Source organism: Vipera berus (genome assembly GCF_964194415.1).
Source record: "Vipera berus genome assembly, chromosome: 3".
Lineage (NCBI taxonomy): Eukaryota > Metazoa > Chordata > Lepidosauria > Squamata > Viperidae > Vipera > Vipera berus.
In genome coordinates this window covers 129577341-129592112 of record NC_138204.1, presented here as the reverse complement: position 1 = coordinate 129592112, position 14772 = coordinate 129577341, and the positions used below count along the sequence as shown (strand labels likewise).

General features: G+C 36.2%; 1 protein-coding gene across 1 annotated transcript in view; it reads left to right on the top strand.

Annotated features, from left to right (window-relative positions):
- CTNND2 (catenin delta 2) overlaps positions 1-14772 on the top strand; it is a gene marked incomplete at its 5' end in the record, with an annotated part of 412468 nt that overhangs the window by 364054 nt on the left and 33642 nt on the right. Inside the window, 2 exons of the mRNA XM_081326152.1 lie at positions 7528-7738; positions 8340-8424. Coding sequence (XP_081182278.1) covers positions 7528-7738; positions 8340-8424 — 296 coding nt within the window. The remainder of the gene's footprint in view (positions 1-7527; positions 7739-8339; positions 8425-14772) is intronic.

The window sequence follows — 14772 nt, the reverse complement described above, 5'->3', positions numbered from 1 at the left end:
ACAGAGATTTGCTTTTACAGTGGTACCTTGGTACTAATCGTTAATTGGTTCCAGAAGGCACAATGAGTACCAAAAATGTTGAGTACCAAACAAAATTTTCCCAAAAAGAATAATGTAGTGAGTCACAAGGCAGCTGACACCGGCAGATTCTAGCTTGTATGTTGGGTGCTAAACAAATGATGAGTACCGGGACAAAATTTTCACTTCAAAATGTGTTGAGTACCAAATTTGGTAAGTTTCAAAGCAGTTGAGTACCAAGGTACTACTGTATGTTACCATTTTGATCAGAGTGAATTTAAAATACATTAGAGTTCTATTCCTTCCTTTTTTGCAAGTAAGGAATTGTGTGTCTTCAAAGGTATATTTCTTAATAGTAGGAGGCTTACATCTTTCCTATAACAATACCAATACTTCTACATTAGAGTATCAACTGTTGGAGCATGTATCAAAAGGAATAAAAATAAATATGTGAGATAGGGCTATGGTATCAAATCCAGTTATTTTAATACACAATTCATAAAACCAGGGTTTCATTAAGAAACTGGTTTTCTTCGCCACATCATTAGAACTATTGTCATGATGTTGGCTAAAGAGGACTAAGAAAAGATAATCAGCGAGTCACAGAGCCATTGAATCTTGATCCTAACCACAGTTTGGAGGTATCATCAGGCCCACTTCTTCTGACACTTGTGACCCAAACCTTGAATACAGTCCTGTTCATCTAGCTATGGAAACATTATGATGTCCACCTGAAGAGTCAGAGTAGAAAACGGAGGGACACCTTGATGTACACAGAAGCATTCAGCCCACACAATACTAGTTGGGGGAAAATGGAGCTGGAAAGCAAAAGGGATCCATGTCAACTATAGTGTGAAAGTTCTCACCTTTTTTTCCCTTCCATTCAATCATGTCCAATTGTTGGAGACTACCTGGAGAAGTCCTTCCAGTTTTCTTGTTAAGGTTTTTCAGAAAAGGTTTACCATTGTCTTTTTCCTAGGATGACAGGAGGACAAGATTGCCCAGCTGGTTTTTCTACTGGGATAGAATTGATGGGTCTCCCAGTTTCTAGTCACTACACCAAACTGACTCAGTTCTCACCTAGCCAGGGAAAATGAATATGATAGCGAAGGTGGCTGTTTGAAAACAAGGCAGCCCAATCCTTCCAGACAAAAATACCAGGCATCTGTGATGTAAAGGCAGGACGAAAAACAGACTGCAAGCACTTTTGAACATTGTCTCAAAGGTGTTTTTTTTTAAAAGATAACTGGAATGTTTTTTCCTTGACGAAGAACAACAAAATGTTCCACTTCTCAACTGTCTCAACTGTCAATATCTGATGGAAGGATAGGTACTTGACAGTTGAGTCTCAACTGTCAGTACCTAGCCTTCCATTCCCCGCCCACGCGTCACCACCCCCGCTATCACAATTGCTGAAGCTCCTTGCATGAGAAGGAAAAGGTTTTATTCTTCCTCCTCAAGGAAAAAAAACCCCAGTCCAGTTGCCTTTGGAAAAAGCACCATTGAGGCAACTATGACCTGGATGACTGAGAATCTCCACACTTTTGAACATTATTTGTAGGGCTTGTTCTGCAAATTGAGTAAGTTGATACTTTTTTAAAAAAAACAACTGTTAAATAATTAAATTAATAAATAATTAAAAGAATTCCTGGAATTCTTTTGAGTTTGTGAATTCCTTTACATTCCTACCTGTGGAATTAAACCTGGCAGGCGCTCATGGACAGCCAAGAGGTTCCTGTACAGAAATATCCGTATGCCGTCTGAAGCTGGAAGAACTCTCCTTTACAGCCCAGCAACATTCAGTTATCATTCAGCATCTTATTGGGCTTCCATATTTAGCTTAAGAGCTCCTTACACAGTTCTACTGTGCTACTGCAGTTTGCTTCAGATGCAAAGTAGGAATATCCTCTGTTCTGATTCATACCCAACTTTCAGTGACAACAATGTATTTACAGACTTAAGATCCCTGATTATTTTTATTTTTTTATTTTTATTTTAATCCCATTTATATCCCGCCCTTCTCCGAAGACTCAGGGCGGCTTACAATTTAAGCACAAACCAATGTGCTTAGCAATAGCCTTCATTCTATGTATATGCCTGCTTATTAGGGCTTTCACACACACCCCAAGCGGCATTATTACAAAGTCAGCTTAATTGCCCCCAACAATCTGGGTCCTCATTTTACCTACCTCAGAAGGATGGAAGGCTGACTCAACCTTGAGCCTGGTGGGATGCGAACCTGCACTAATTGAAGGCAGCTGGTGTTACTTAAGGAGGCATTAGCCCACTGCTCCACCAAGGCTTATGATACCGAGCATAATCATTTTCTCTTACCTTTTCTTTCCTTCCAGAGTACAGAGAGGCGAGATATATTTTCATGCATTTCTGCAAAGAGCCATTGTGATGCTATGATCTTTAATCATCGCCTCAATTTGTTACCATAATATAGATAGTATCTTTAAAGAAAAAAAAGTTAAATGTCAGGGGAGATAATAATACCCTTCTGAGCTTTGTGTTTTCTATGGACTCTTTATCAGCCAAAATAGAATGGGAAAGATACATGTTGAAAATTATAGTACATTAAAACAATCAGCAGTTACATTGATATTTCAGATGAAATTAATTATTTTCAGATTAATTGGGGTTTTTTTGCTGATTACTAAAAAGTAAAAGGATAGCTCTATTTCAAATAAACATCTGAACTAATTATCAAGAATAAGAAATCATTCAAGAAACACAAGGTAATTTAAGCCTGCAAGACAATACAATAAGGGTATACAGGAGTGCCACTAATATAATGACAAGTTTACCTGCAGTACTGTATCATTACTATGCTAATATAAGTAGAGAGACTTCCAAATTCTTAGGGATTCTTTGCCATTGCCTTATTATATGCTTCCAATACTTTTTATCTTCTTAACCTACAATAGTCAAGGCAGTAGAGTTCACACATGCCATATATTCCCCCATGTATGCTTGTGTGTGTGAAAATCCAACTCCAACTTTTGGTTGTTGTAAAAACATCAAAGCTACCAAATCTGCATTTACGGTACCTATTCCTTCCATTTTTTAAAAAAAATATTCTATTCACACCAAAATCAAGACAGGAAATTATTATTGACCTTTCAAAATTTCTACAAAGGACCCTTTTTGGTCTGAAGAGGCAAGTAAAAGTCCTTTTAATGATAATTAAATGTTCATCTATACAGTAAGTTATAGGGATAATACTAGCCAATTACTCAATTAGTTATTTAGTACAAGGAACCTATGTTTTCAAAGTACCAGTATCTTCAATATAAGATTTATGACTGTAGTTATGCCATGGAAAAGACTTGTCTCTAAATATAGTGATTTCTTGAAAAACTGGTAATTCTTCCACTATATCAAAAATAATGTTACACAAAAGTAAAAAGTTCATTTTGTTTCTGTGGGTGCTCTTTTTAGTATTAGCAGATTTGCAGCAGGATATGGCTATATAAGATTATTGAGTAAAGTTTACACAAATGTGTACGTGCATTACCCAGAAAGGAGGCTTCTCTATTAAAGAATGTTTTCCTCAGTGAAATTGCCCAGTATTTGTGGGTCACTGTCGCTAATAGCATAGTTGTTCTCTAATGGTAAGAGATGACACCTTCCAAAACAAAAACACAGTAATTTGAGCTATGGGGATTTGGGGGTGGGTGGGAGTGGAGATGTAAGAAGCAATGTGTATGTGTATCAATTAGTATGTGGACTTTTCCATACATAAGTTTATCCACTAAATATTTGCTGGCTTTTGACCTTTTAAATCTTGAATTAAGTAAATGGCTATACATACATCTATGTCTATTATATCTATATACAGATTGCTAAATTACATACCTTTTGCACTCTTATGACAGAGCATATCTGAGTCTTCGGAGAAGGGCGGGATATAAATGGAATTAAAATAAATAAATAATAAAATAAATATCACTACTGACATTTAGAAGCTAATACATAACTAATAAATCAACTATAATTTGTTAGTATGGATTAACCAGACAAATTCCAAGCAGAAAGCTTCACAATATAATGATTTCTGAATCATTTCTTTTGAGACAGAGAATATATGCAGATGTTTGATAGCTATCAGCATATATTCATTGTCTCATGTAGTGTTATTTACAAGTAATTTCACCAACAAATCTGTGGAAACAGTTTATCATTAATTAAGTCTCTATAGATCATCTGTGTTTAGTAACATTGATGTCAGATTATAATTTTATTGCAGGGTTAGCTTTGTGTGCCCATTGGGATAGAAAACCTGGGTGGAAATGTTTTCACTAAAGATTCTGTATTTACAGAGGTGGGAAAATACAGCTATTTTGACAAATAGGTTTTTTTTGTTTTGTTTTGCAGTTGCTTTGCCATACATGATCATTGGGAGATTGTCATACAAATAAATATGTGATGTACACAACACTGAAACTTTGTACTACAATAGAATAAGGAAGTCAACACAGAAATCAGATTGACTATATGCTCTGCAGCCAAAGATGGAGAAGCTCTATACAGTCAGTAAAAACAAGACCAGGAGCTGACTGTGGCTCAGACCATGAGCTTCTCCTTGCAAAGTTTAGGCTTAAACTGAAGAAAGTAGGGAAAAGCACTAGGCCACTCAGGTATGAATTAAATCATATCCCTGTTGAATATACAGTAGAGGTGACAAATAGATTTAAGGAATTAGATCTGATAGACAGAGTGCCTGAAGAACTATGGACAGAGGTTCGCGACATTGTACAAGAGGTAGCAACCAAAACTGTCCCAAAGAAAAAGAAATGCAAGAAAGCAAAATGGCTGTCTGAGGAAGCTTTGCAAATAGCTGAGGAAAGGAGGGAAGCGAAAGGCAAGGGAGAAAAAGAAAGATACGCCCAATTGAATGCAGAATTCCAGAGAATAGCTAGAAGAGATAAGAATGCCTTCTTAAATGAACAGTGCAAAGAAATAGAAGAAAACAATAGAATAGGGAGGACCAGAGATCTTTTCAAGAAAATTGGAGAAATGAAGGGCACGTTTAATGCAAAAATGGGCATGATAAAGGACCAAAATGGCAGGGACCTAACAGAGGCAGAAGAGATTAAGAAGAGGTGGCAAAATTACACAGAAGAACTATACAAGAATGAGCTTAACGTCCCTGATAATCACAATGAGGTGGTCACTGACCTCGAGCCAGACATCCTAGAATGTGAAGTGAAGTGGGCCTTAGAAAAACTGAGCAACAACAAAGCTAGTGGAAGTGACAGTATTCCAGCTGAGCTATTCAAAATCTTAAAAGACAATGCAGTAAAAGTGCTACACTCAATTTGCCAGCAAATTTGGAAAACTCAACAGTGGCCACAGGATTGGAAAAGATCAGTTTACATTCCAATTCCAAAGAAAGGCAGTGCCAAAGAATGTTCAAACTATCGCACCATTGCACTCATTTCTCATGCTAGTAAAGTCATGCTTAAAATCCTACAAGCTAGACTTCAGCAGTATGTGGATCGAGAACTACCAGAAGTACAGGCAGGATTTCGAAGAGGCAGAGGAACTAGAGATCAAATTGCCAATATACGCTGGATCATGGAGAAAGCTAGGGAGTTCCAGAAAAACATCTACTTCTGCTTCATTGACTATGCTAAAGCCTTTGATTGTGTGGATCACAACAAACTGTGGCAAGTTCTTAAAGAGATGGGAGTACCAGACCATCTTATTTGTCTCTTGAGAAACCTATATGCGGGTCAAGAAGCAACAGTGAGAACTGGACACGGAACCACTGATTGGTTCAAAATTGGGAAAGGAGTCCGGCAAGGCTGTATACTGTCGCCCTGCCTATTTAACTTATATGCAGAGCACATCATGAGAAAGGCAGGGCTAGATGAATCAAAAGTTGGAATTAAGATTGCCGGAAGAAATATCAACAACCTAAGATACGCAGATGATACCACTCTAATGGCAGAAAGTGAAGAAGAACTAAAGAGCCTCTTGTTGCAGGTGAAGAAGGAGAGTGCAAAACTTGGGTTGAAACTTAACATTAAGAAAACCAAGATCATGGCATCTGGCCCTCTCAATTCCTGGCAAATAGATGGGGAAGAAATGGAGGTAGTGACAGATTTTATTTTCCTGGGCTCCAAGATCACTGCAGACGGGGACTGTAGCCAAGAAATTAAAAGACGCTTGCTCCTGGGGAGGAAAGCCATGGCAAATCTAGACAGCACACTAAAAAGCAGAGACATCACCCTGTCAACAAAAGTGCGTATAGTCAAGGCTATGGTCTTCCCAGTTGCAATGTATGGCAGTGAAAGTTGGACCATAAGAAAGGCTGAGCGCCAAAGAATTGAGGCCTTTGAACTGTGGTGCTGGAGAAGACTCCTGCGAGTCCCTTGGACTGCAAGGCGATCAAACCGGTCAGTCCTAGAGGAGATCAATCCTGACTGCTCTTTAGAAGGCCAGATTCTGAAGCTAAAACTCAAGTACTTTGGCCACCTAATGAGAAGGAAGGACTCACTGGAGAAGAGCCTAATGCTGGGAAAGATCGAGGGCAATAGAAGAAGGGGACGACAGAGAATGAGGTGGCTGGATGGAGTCACTGAAGCAGTAGGCGCGAGCTTAAATGGACTCCAGAAGATGGTAGAGGACAGGAAGGCCTGGAGGAATGTTGTCCATAGGGTCGCGATGGGTCGGACACGACTTCGCAGCTAACAACAACAGAATAAGGAAGAATGTGATTAGAATTAGAATAGTTTATTCATTGATTAGTCTTGAAAACTTATCAATAAGATAAAAGAAAAATAAAGCATATAATCTGTTTCCAGGATAAAATAAATAGAAAATCCATTTGTGATCATACGAGTCAGCAATCAGATAAGTGAATCTCCCTTGCAGGATACCTCAGTTGGTGTATTGGGTTGTTAGCTCAACTTTCTTAATTCAAAAAGGAAAATGCTTTTCAGTTATTCCTTTCTGCACACACCCTCCGTAAATCAAAATTCATTTAAGATAAGCAGGAAAACTTTTAAAGCAGAATTGGTAATGATATATACTATAAGAGACAGTATGGAAATTGCCTGAAATCCCTGGCCTCCTAGTTTGATTAATTCTTTCTGGATCACCTATCTGCATTTTAATACCAACCAGAAGTAACATTTTAAGCAATATTATTTTGCTGCATAACTCAGACACTGAATTGTTCAAATGGCATTATTTTCAATATGTATGGCTCTCCTCCCTGTTGTATATCAGGGATATATAATATTCCCAGTGAAAAAATAAGGACATGTAGTGTTAGTGAGCAAAATTTGAAATATAATAGTTCTCCATTTCTTATTATACTACTAATTATATGGAAGAGTTTACTAAATAAACAAACAACCAGATGCTAACCTGCAAAATAAAACACCCAGACATCATTGGATCATGTAATTTCTTTCCTGTGCTTCTGTTCTTTGGTTTTTGACTTATAATATATGACTGCTTCCATCATTTCCCCTCCCCCCACCTTTCCAAAAGGCAAGTATGCCATGCGGGACCTGGTTCACCGGCTTCCAGGAGGCAACAACAGTAACAATTCAGCAAGCAAGACCATGTCTGATGATACCGTAACTGCCATTTGCTGCACCCTGCATGAAGTCATTACAAAAAATATGGAAAATGCCAAGGCCTTACGGGATGCAGGAGGAATTGAGAAACTTGTTGGCATTTCCAAAAGTAAAGGAGACAAGTACGTTTTGCCAATCATCTTCTGCTTGTTAGCTGTAATTTATAGTCTACCCTAATGATTTCCTGGAGTCTTATTGTTTATTGCGTATTAGAAGACTTTACGGATAATGGAAGTACAAATTTTGGGCAGATCATAAATGCAAACCAGGAGTAAATGAGTGTATTAAGATGTTGGATTCTGACATAAGTATGAGGGACAGTCAAAACAAATGAGTATTCATAAAATGACTGTATAGTATTCCTCAGGTACAAATATCACACCAATTGAAAAACAAACCATATTATGATTAGGGTTAGGGATAATGGGTTCATTCTTTCTCTCTTAATCTTTAATAAATATGATTTTCAAAAAAAAAGTTTTGATCTGTTTCCCAAAGCATATAACAGTGTTTCTTAACTTCACCAACTTTAAGATGTATGGACTTCAATTCCCAGAATTCCCCAGACAGCCATGCTGCTGCAGCTGGCTAGGGATTTTTGGGAATTGAAGTCCACACATCTTAAAAATTGCTGAAGTTAAGAAACACTGCCATATATTATTGATTGAACCAATGACTGTTTTTCAGTTCCTCATATGTGTCAACTTTTTAATTTCCTAATAGGCACTCACCAAAAGTAGTGAAGGCAGCATCTCAGGTCTTAAATAGCATGTGGCAATACAGAGATCTGAGAAGTCTATACAAAAAGGTAAGACTTATTTTGTCATGTTACCTACCATTTTTTTGGATAGGAACTTTAGAATGAAAATTAGTAATGAATCTAACACTTAAAATGCCCTGAAAATGTTACTGCCTCTTCCAGTCTGTCTCCCTAATTTCAGTCTGACATATGTGGGAATAGAGCATGGGTATCTGGTCATATTTTATAGGCAGAAGTGATAGTTTGATTAAAAAATAGATTTTTTTTGTAAAACCTGAAGCCCTGTCCTTAAGAAATTCAAAGATAAATTATAAAAAAGGCAAGTTAAGTTTAAATATATGGTATGGTTATGATCATTCCTTTCAAAAAAAGGAACAGTGAATTTTCACTGTGCATAGTAGTGCAAAAGAACATCTTACAAAACGTCACACAGTTGGTATAACCCACAAACTGGCCAGAAATGTGGGTGCTACTAAGGATCTTTCAGAAATGATCTTAAACATATCCTAAATGCCATTCTAATTGGGACCTATGCTTTTTAAATGTAACTTCTAAACTATAACTTATGTGGATGGCAATAAACCAAAGTCATCCCTGTTCAGTACTTCATGGAAATGAATGACCCACAGCAATTTTAGGACCTAATCTCTATTGTTTGTTCTAAGTTGGGGCTCTATTTTAAAAATCAGAACCATTGGTAGATTTTTTCCCTTCCCATCCATTTTACTATGGGAAGCTGTAAAGGAAGCAATGAAGAACCATCTCCAATGCTTTGCTAATAGATTGCTTTTTATATCTTCGGGTTAGCTAAAAGAGGAATAAGTTATTTTTTATTGTTCTTAATTAATGTAAGTTATTCTAGAGTCTCCAATGTGTGTGAGACAAGTTTGCCCATCTCTAAAAAATTCTACAGTATTGTATGATAACATTCAAAATCATTTTTTCTTCTTTAATAGCATTTGTTGCCAATAGATAAAAAGAAAATCTTTACTGAAAGATTGATCCTGTGCTTGAAAGCGGCAGTGATTTCATTCTTGCATTCCATTATGATATTTTTAAATGTTCAATTATAACCTGAATATGGGATTATTCTGCAAATATACAGTTTCAAAGGCACAAACTGGGGATTTCCTAAAAACAAAAAGATTTACATTAATTAATTTGGATTTAATTAATCAATGCCGCATTTGTCTCATATACACATCAGCACTGAAGAATAAGCTTGCTTCATTTCAACTATATTGCTGGATGATTTCACAAGAAAATGTTGAACAATAAAATCCTAAATAAGACCCTAAATATAGATGGGAGAGCCACATTGGAGAGTGGAGGGGAAAATAGCAAATGAAGATTCAATCTCCCTTTTAAAGCATATAGATCAGCCAAAGAAGCTTTATGTGGAAAAAGAATCTCTAAATTATTTGAGCAGAAAATGGCAGTTGAGATTCAGTGAAAATAAGTACAAAATTCTAACCTCATATGTTCATTCATAAGATATCAGTTAGCTGTAATACCTCAGTGTAAAATCTTAGAGGACATAACTCACTGGGTTGGATCAAGTAGTGCCCCTTTGCTGACATCTTTATGCTCTAAAGGAAAAGTCAACATTAGCTGTTTTTAGATTTTAAGATAGCATATAACATTATACATCTGCTATACAAATCGATACTTTGATACACCCTGTAGAATATTGGCCCTTCCTTTTTTTTTAAAAAAAGATTAGTTAATAGTGTACAAAAAGAAAGGCACCCAAAGGTTTGAAGCATTCTCACAAAAGTTTGTCTTTTTTGATGAATTATAGATTGTCAATAATATGGTAAAGAAATGAGTAAACTGATTGGTTCTCCTTTATATAGCAAAAATAGAAAACAAAAATGGGCAAATACATTTAGACAAAATGTAAAATTGTAGCAATACATAATGTTTTGAATCCAATACTGCAAAAGTGGATGGCTACCAAAAGGTTTTAACTTGATTTATAGCTTTGATAGCTACACAGAAGTTTCAAGTTTAGAAGTAGCACAGTTCTGATTATAAATGCTGGGAGTCAAAATGCAGAAAGCTGTCACCACCATGGCCTGGCTATGCACCACCCATGGTCATCTGATTGGCTGCTGTTTAAAGCAGAATACTGGGGAATACTGTTGTTGACTTGCTATGTAAATTTAAATAAAGGGCTTTTTATGTTTTTATGTCTTGAATTGGCTTTTCAAAACATCCCTCTCTCACACACACATACACACTGTATCAAATATGTGAGCAAACAACTGAGTGGGATTTGTTTTCATTATTTGCCCCTTTTGTCTCTTGATCCTTAAAGTTTAATAAATAAAGAAGTAACTCTGCTCTCAAATGATATTCCTCTAAATGAGACTGAAGAAGGAAAATGTGCAAAAGTTGTGACTGGCATGTTCAGTTGTAAAGAAGACAAATACTAAGTTGGTCGAGGCAGACGGGTTCCTCAGCTTCTGTGGAAATAATTTCAATTGTAGGGTTGACTGGATATCATTTATTCATGACTGACATGTCATTACTTATTGTCATCTTTGGCTAAGTTAGCAATATTTTAATAGTAAAAAGGGTTTAAAGCATTTGGGTGAACTTTTCTCATTTCAACATTCACTTCACATTTGATATAGTTGAATACAATCCTAAAGAATATTTTGCAGGAACATTCATATTATTTTAATGGTGCTCAGGGATCTTCAATTGCCCTGACTGCTACTTCTGGTCACCATTGTCCTTTCATTTTCCTTCCTTCCCCATTCCCTTGTTTTCACTATACATATTTCAATTTAGGCATAAAATGCTCCTCCCCCCTTAAAAAGTGTGGTCTTATTTTGAATTATATGCAGCTTCAAGAATATAAAGTATGTTTTGCAATGAGCTGGCCTGTATGTTATCAAAGCCTTATATAACAAGGACTAAGTCCACATTCTCTAGAAGCACTAGCTAGGATACCTTCTTGGGACCAAGATGAAGAGACGGGTGTAGAAGCAATTTCAGACTGTGAAAGTGATCCTTTAGAACAGGGGTGTAAAACTGCCGGCCCATGGGCTGGATGCGTCATGGTGAAACTGTGCCCACCCCATTGCCGTCAATGGAAAAAGGCACGACACATCACATGACGTTGCGAGTTTGACACCCCTGCTTTAGAACAAATGCAACCTTGTCCAGTTTAGTGTAGACATAAATAATAAAGTCAGTCTGATCACTCAAAAATGTCACCTTCCTTGCATTTGGACTGACCATAAGTTTGGTCACCATCTGTGACAGGGTAAGCAACTATGGGTACCTCAGCAGTTTTAGATCCTTTTACTAAATTCTATTAAATGAAGAGTATTTGTAATGCAAAGCAAAATGTCAGCCTCTGACATAATTTAGAAAACCGTTGGGCCCTACATAGACCTCAGAAATTGAAAATATTGTTAGGTCACCTCTTCACAATATGTCTGGTGCTTAGCCCATCTGCTCAGATGGAAAAAAGTAAGTTGTGGTGCAGATAGTACCCTGGCAACTGGAGAGAGCAAGGATCAAACTTAATAGTTTGCTTTGTGTCACCCTAAACATGATACATGAAAAGACAAGGTTCCTATCACCAATTATCAACCACTCAGTCACTGGGAATTGGCAGCATATAAATTTAAAAAATTATTACCATCAGATATTTTGCTGTCAAAATCTAAAGACCACAAGTTCCCCCCAAAGTTACCTTCCCTGATTTAGTCCATCATTGACTCCGAACATTCATTCACAGCTACCATTATTTCACCTGTTTCTCCTGAAAAAAAAGAAAGAAGCAATTGCCTAGTGCAAGAATCATGCTTACTGAACAAATGCATGGAGGGGAAAAAAGAGCTGAATATAATTCTGTAGCATCAGGAGTAGACAATAATGTGCTAATATTAATTTTAAGAGTTTTGTGTAGCTTTGATATAGTCTTTGTTGAGAACAGTTTGCACTGCATTTTCTCTGCTTTAGAATCAGTCTGAATCAGTTATTAACAATGTAATCTATTTCTGATTATAATTTAAATGGTTACAGTTGTACAAAAATATAGCCTAGTTCCCATATTTCTATATTTCTGTTTGGAAAAAAGAGAAATCTCACTGGAACAAATGATTGATTGACTGACTGATTGATTTATGGCAGCGGGTGGCCCCAGACTTCAGAGTGGCTGAGGACAGAGGATTTTCACCTACCCATCATTCTGAGTCATGGCACGCTCAGCATTCCCTCTCCCAGAACCAAGAAACCAGAATCTATTCCCAGACCCAGGTATTCTGGCTGTCAGCTGATGAGTCTTGATTTGTGATTTTTTTTCTTTAATTCTTATTTATTCTAAAATTTATATGCCACCAACATGACTTACTTAAATGTGTCACATTAAATATTGGCACATTTAAAACAATAAATGGATCTGAATGCATTCCTAGATTAGCACTGCAACAGCACTAAAATTTAAACATTGATATAAATCAAAAAAGTTACAGAAAGTAATGTGTAGAATGCATTTTAACATCATTTGCAGCATCAATTAAATCTTCACACCATTTGTATGAGCAGTGAATTATTTCACTGTGGAAGTGAAGTTAGCATAATAACATAAAACAATGCAAAAGAGTGGTATGCTTAGTTTGGTCAGTCCCTTTTTTCTATGTAATCCTTCTCCATTATATGATAGAACTGACATAATTCTATAATCAGACATTTGCTCAAAACTAGAGTGATTTTTTAGCAGGGAAAAAATCAAAACATAGCAATATTCTTTATTTTTATTTTTTTTATATGATAAATGGTATGGATACAAAATTTATTTGACTTTTCTCTTTTGAAGCGTTCAGGGTCATATGAAAAGTAAAACAGAATTATAATCCTGCTAAGAAATATTGCTGTTGCATTGTACCACTTAGCATCCTGGTTTGAATGTTATATTGGTTTCTTTTTCACTTCCTGGCTATATGCTACTCTGATATATTTTACACAGAATTGTATTATGAAAATAATATAAACATGGCATTTTAAATTGCTTGAAATGCGCTACAGAAATATTATTAATTTTATTTACTACCATATTAATTCAAGCATCCCCAAAAGTTTCCTCTATGTACAGTACATGTCTAATGTTTGCTGCCATCTTTAATAAATGTCCTTCTAGATGTCACACTGCCTACAGACATCAGATGACAGACAGACAGACAGATAGATGATAGACAAACAGACTGACTGACTGATAGACTGACTGATTTGATCAAACATACTAGTTTACAACTTGCATGGTACAGTTACTAGTAGACCCACTCTAGGTTTGTGAAAGCTATGTAACTTGCTGCCTACTCACAGGTAACCTCAAACAGGTTGTCTTTGATCTCTTGGGCCATTAAGAAAGAATTTGGTACTAAACCTCTTCTTGGCAGTTGCTTGCCCGTGTTTTTAAACTATTCAGGAGCCTTCTTTAAACAGATGTCAGCTGCTTCTTTCTCTAGCACCAGCAAAATGTTATTTCTGTGCAGTTTCATAGATGTACAGTAAGATATAAATATTAAATTCCTATCCCTTGGAATTTCATTTTGATGTATGCCGATTGGTGTACATTCAAAGTGACAATAAAGTTATCATAAAGTTAAAAAAGAAATGTAGGATTAATTGCAGATGGAGGAGGAAGGGAATAGATATGCTGCATAGTTATTTTTAATTAATAAAAGCCTAAACTTCTAAATCAAGTAAATCGGTTTACATCATTTAAGATGTTCAAAAATATGGAGAACACTGTATCCAGGTAATACAATTTATACATACAGTATTTTGATCTAGCAAAAGTACAATATTGTATGTGCCTAGGACTGCCTTTTCATCTACTATCATAAACAGCTTGTACAGATTCCAGCTCATCAGCTACATAGATTTTCCTCAGTTTTGGGAAATTCCCTCACTCTGCCATCAAAAAAAAGTAACCATAATCAGCTATGGAGTTTTTATAGTGATAGCCCTCAACTGGAGTTTAATGTGCTATGAAATGTTTGTTTCCTTCTTTCACTTTTGGTTGTATCTTTTAAATGGTATATAAATGGAACTTATTTCTCTATGCCTGTTGATGGATGGATATTTCCTAATAATGGTGAATTTGGCTGGGTTTAAAATGTCACCTTTTCCCCAGTTGAATTTGTGGTTGAATTTCTGGAAAATTAAAAGGTGGTGGTGGTGGTGATTTTAGTTGTTGTTGCAATTTTATTTTGATGGCCCCAGAGTTCTTAAAACGATTGTTGAAAATCAGGAATCATCATTAACAATGTTGTAAAGGAGAAAAATAATATATAAAATCTAAAATAAGGTTAATCTATCTTTAAAAATATATAATATAAAATCTAAAATAAGGTTAATCGACCTTTAAAAATT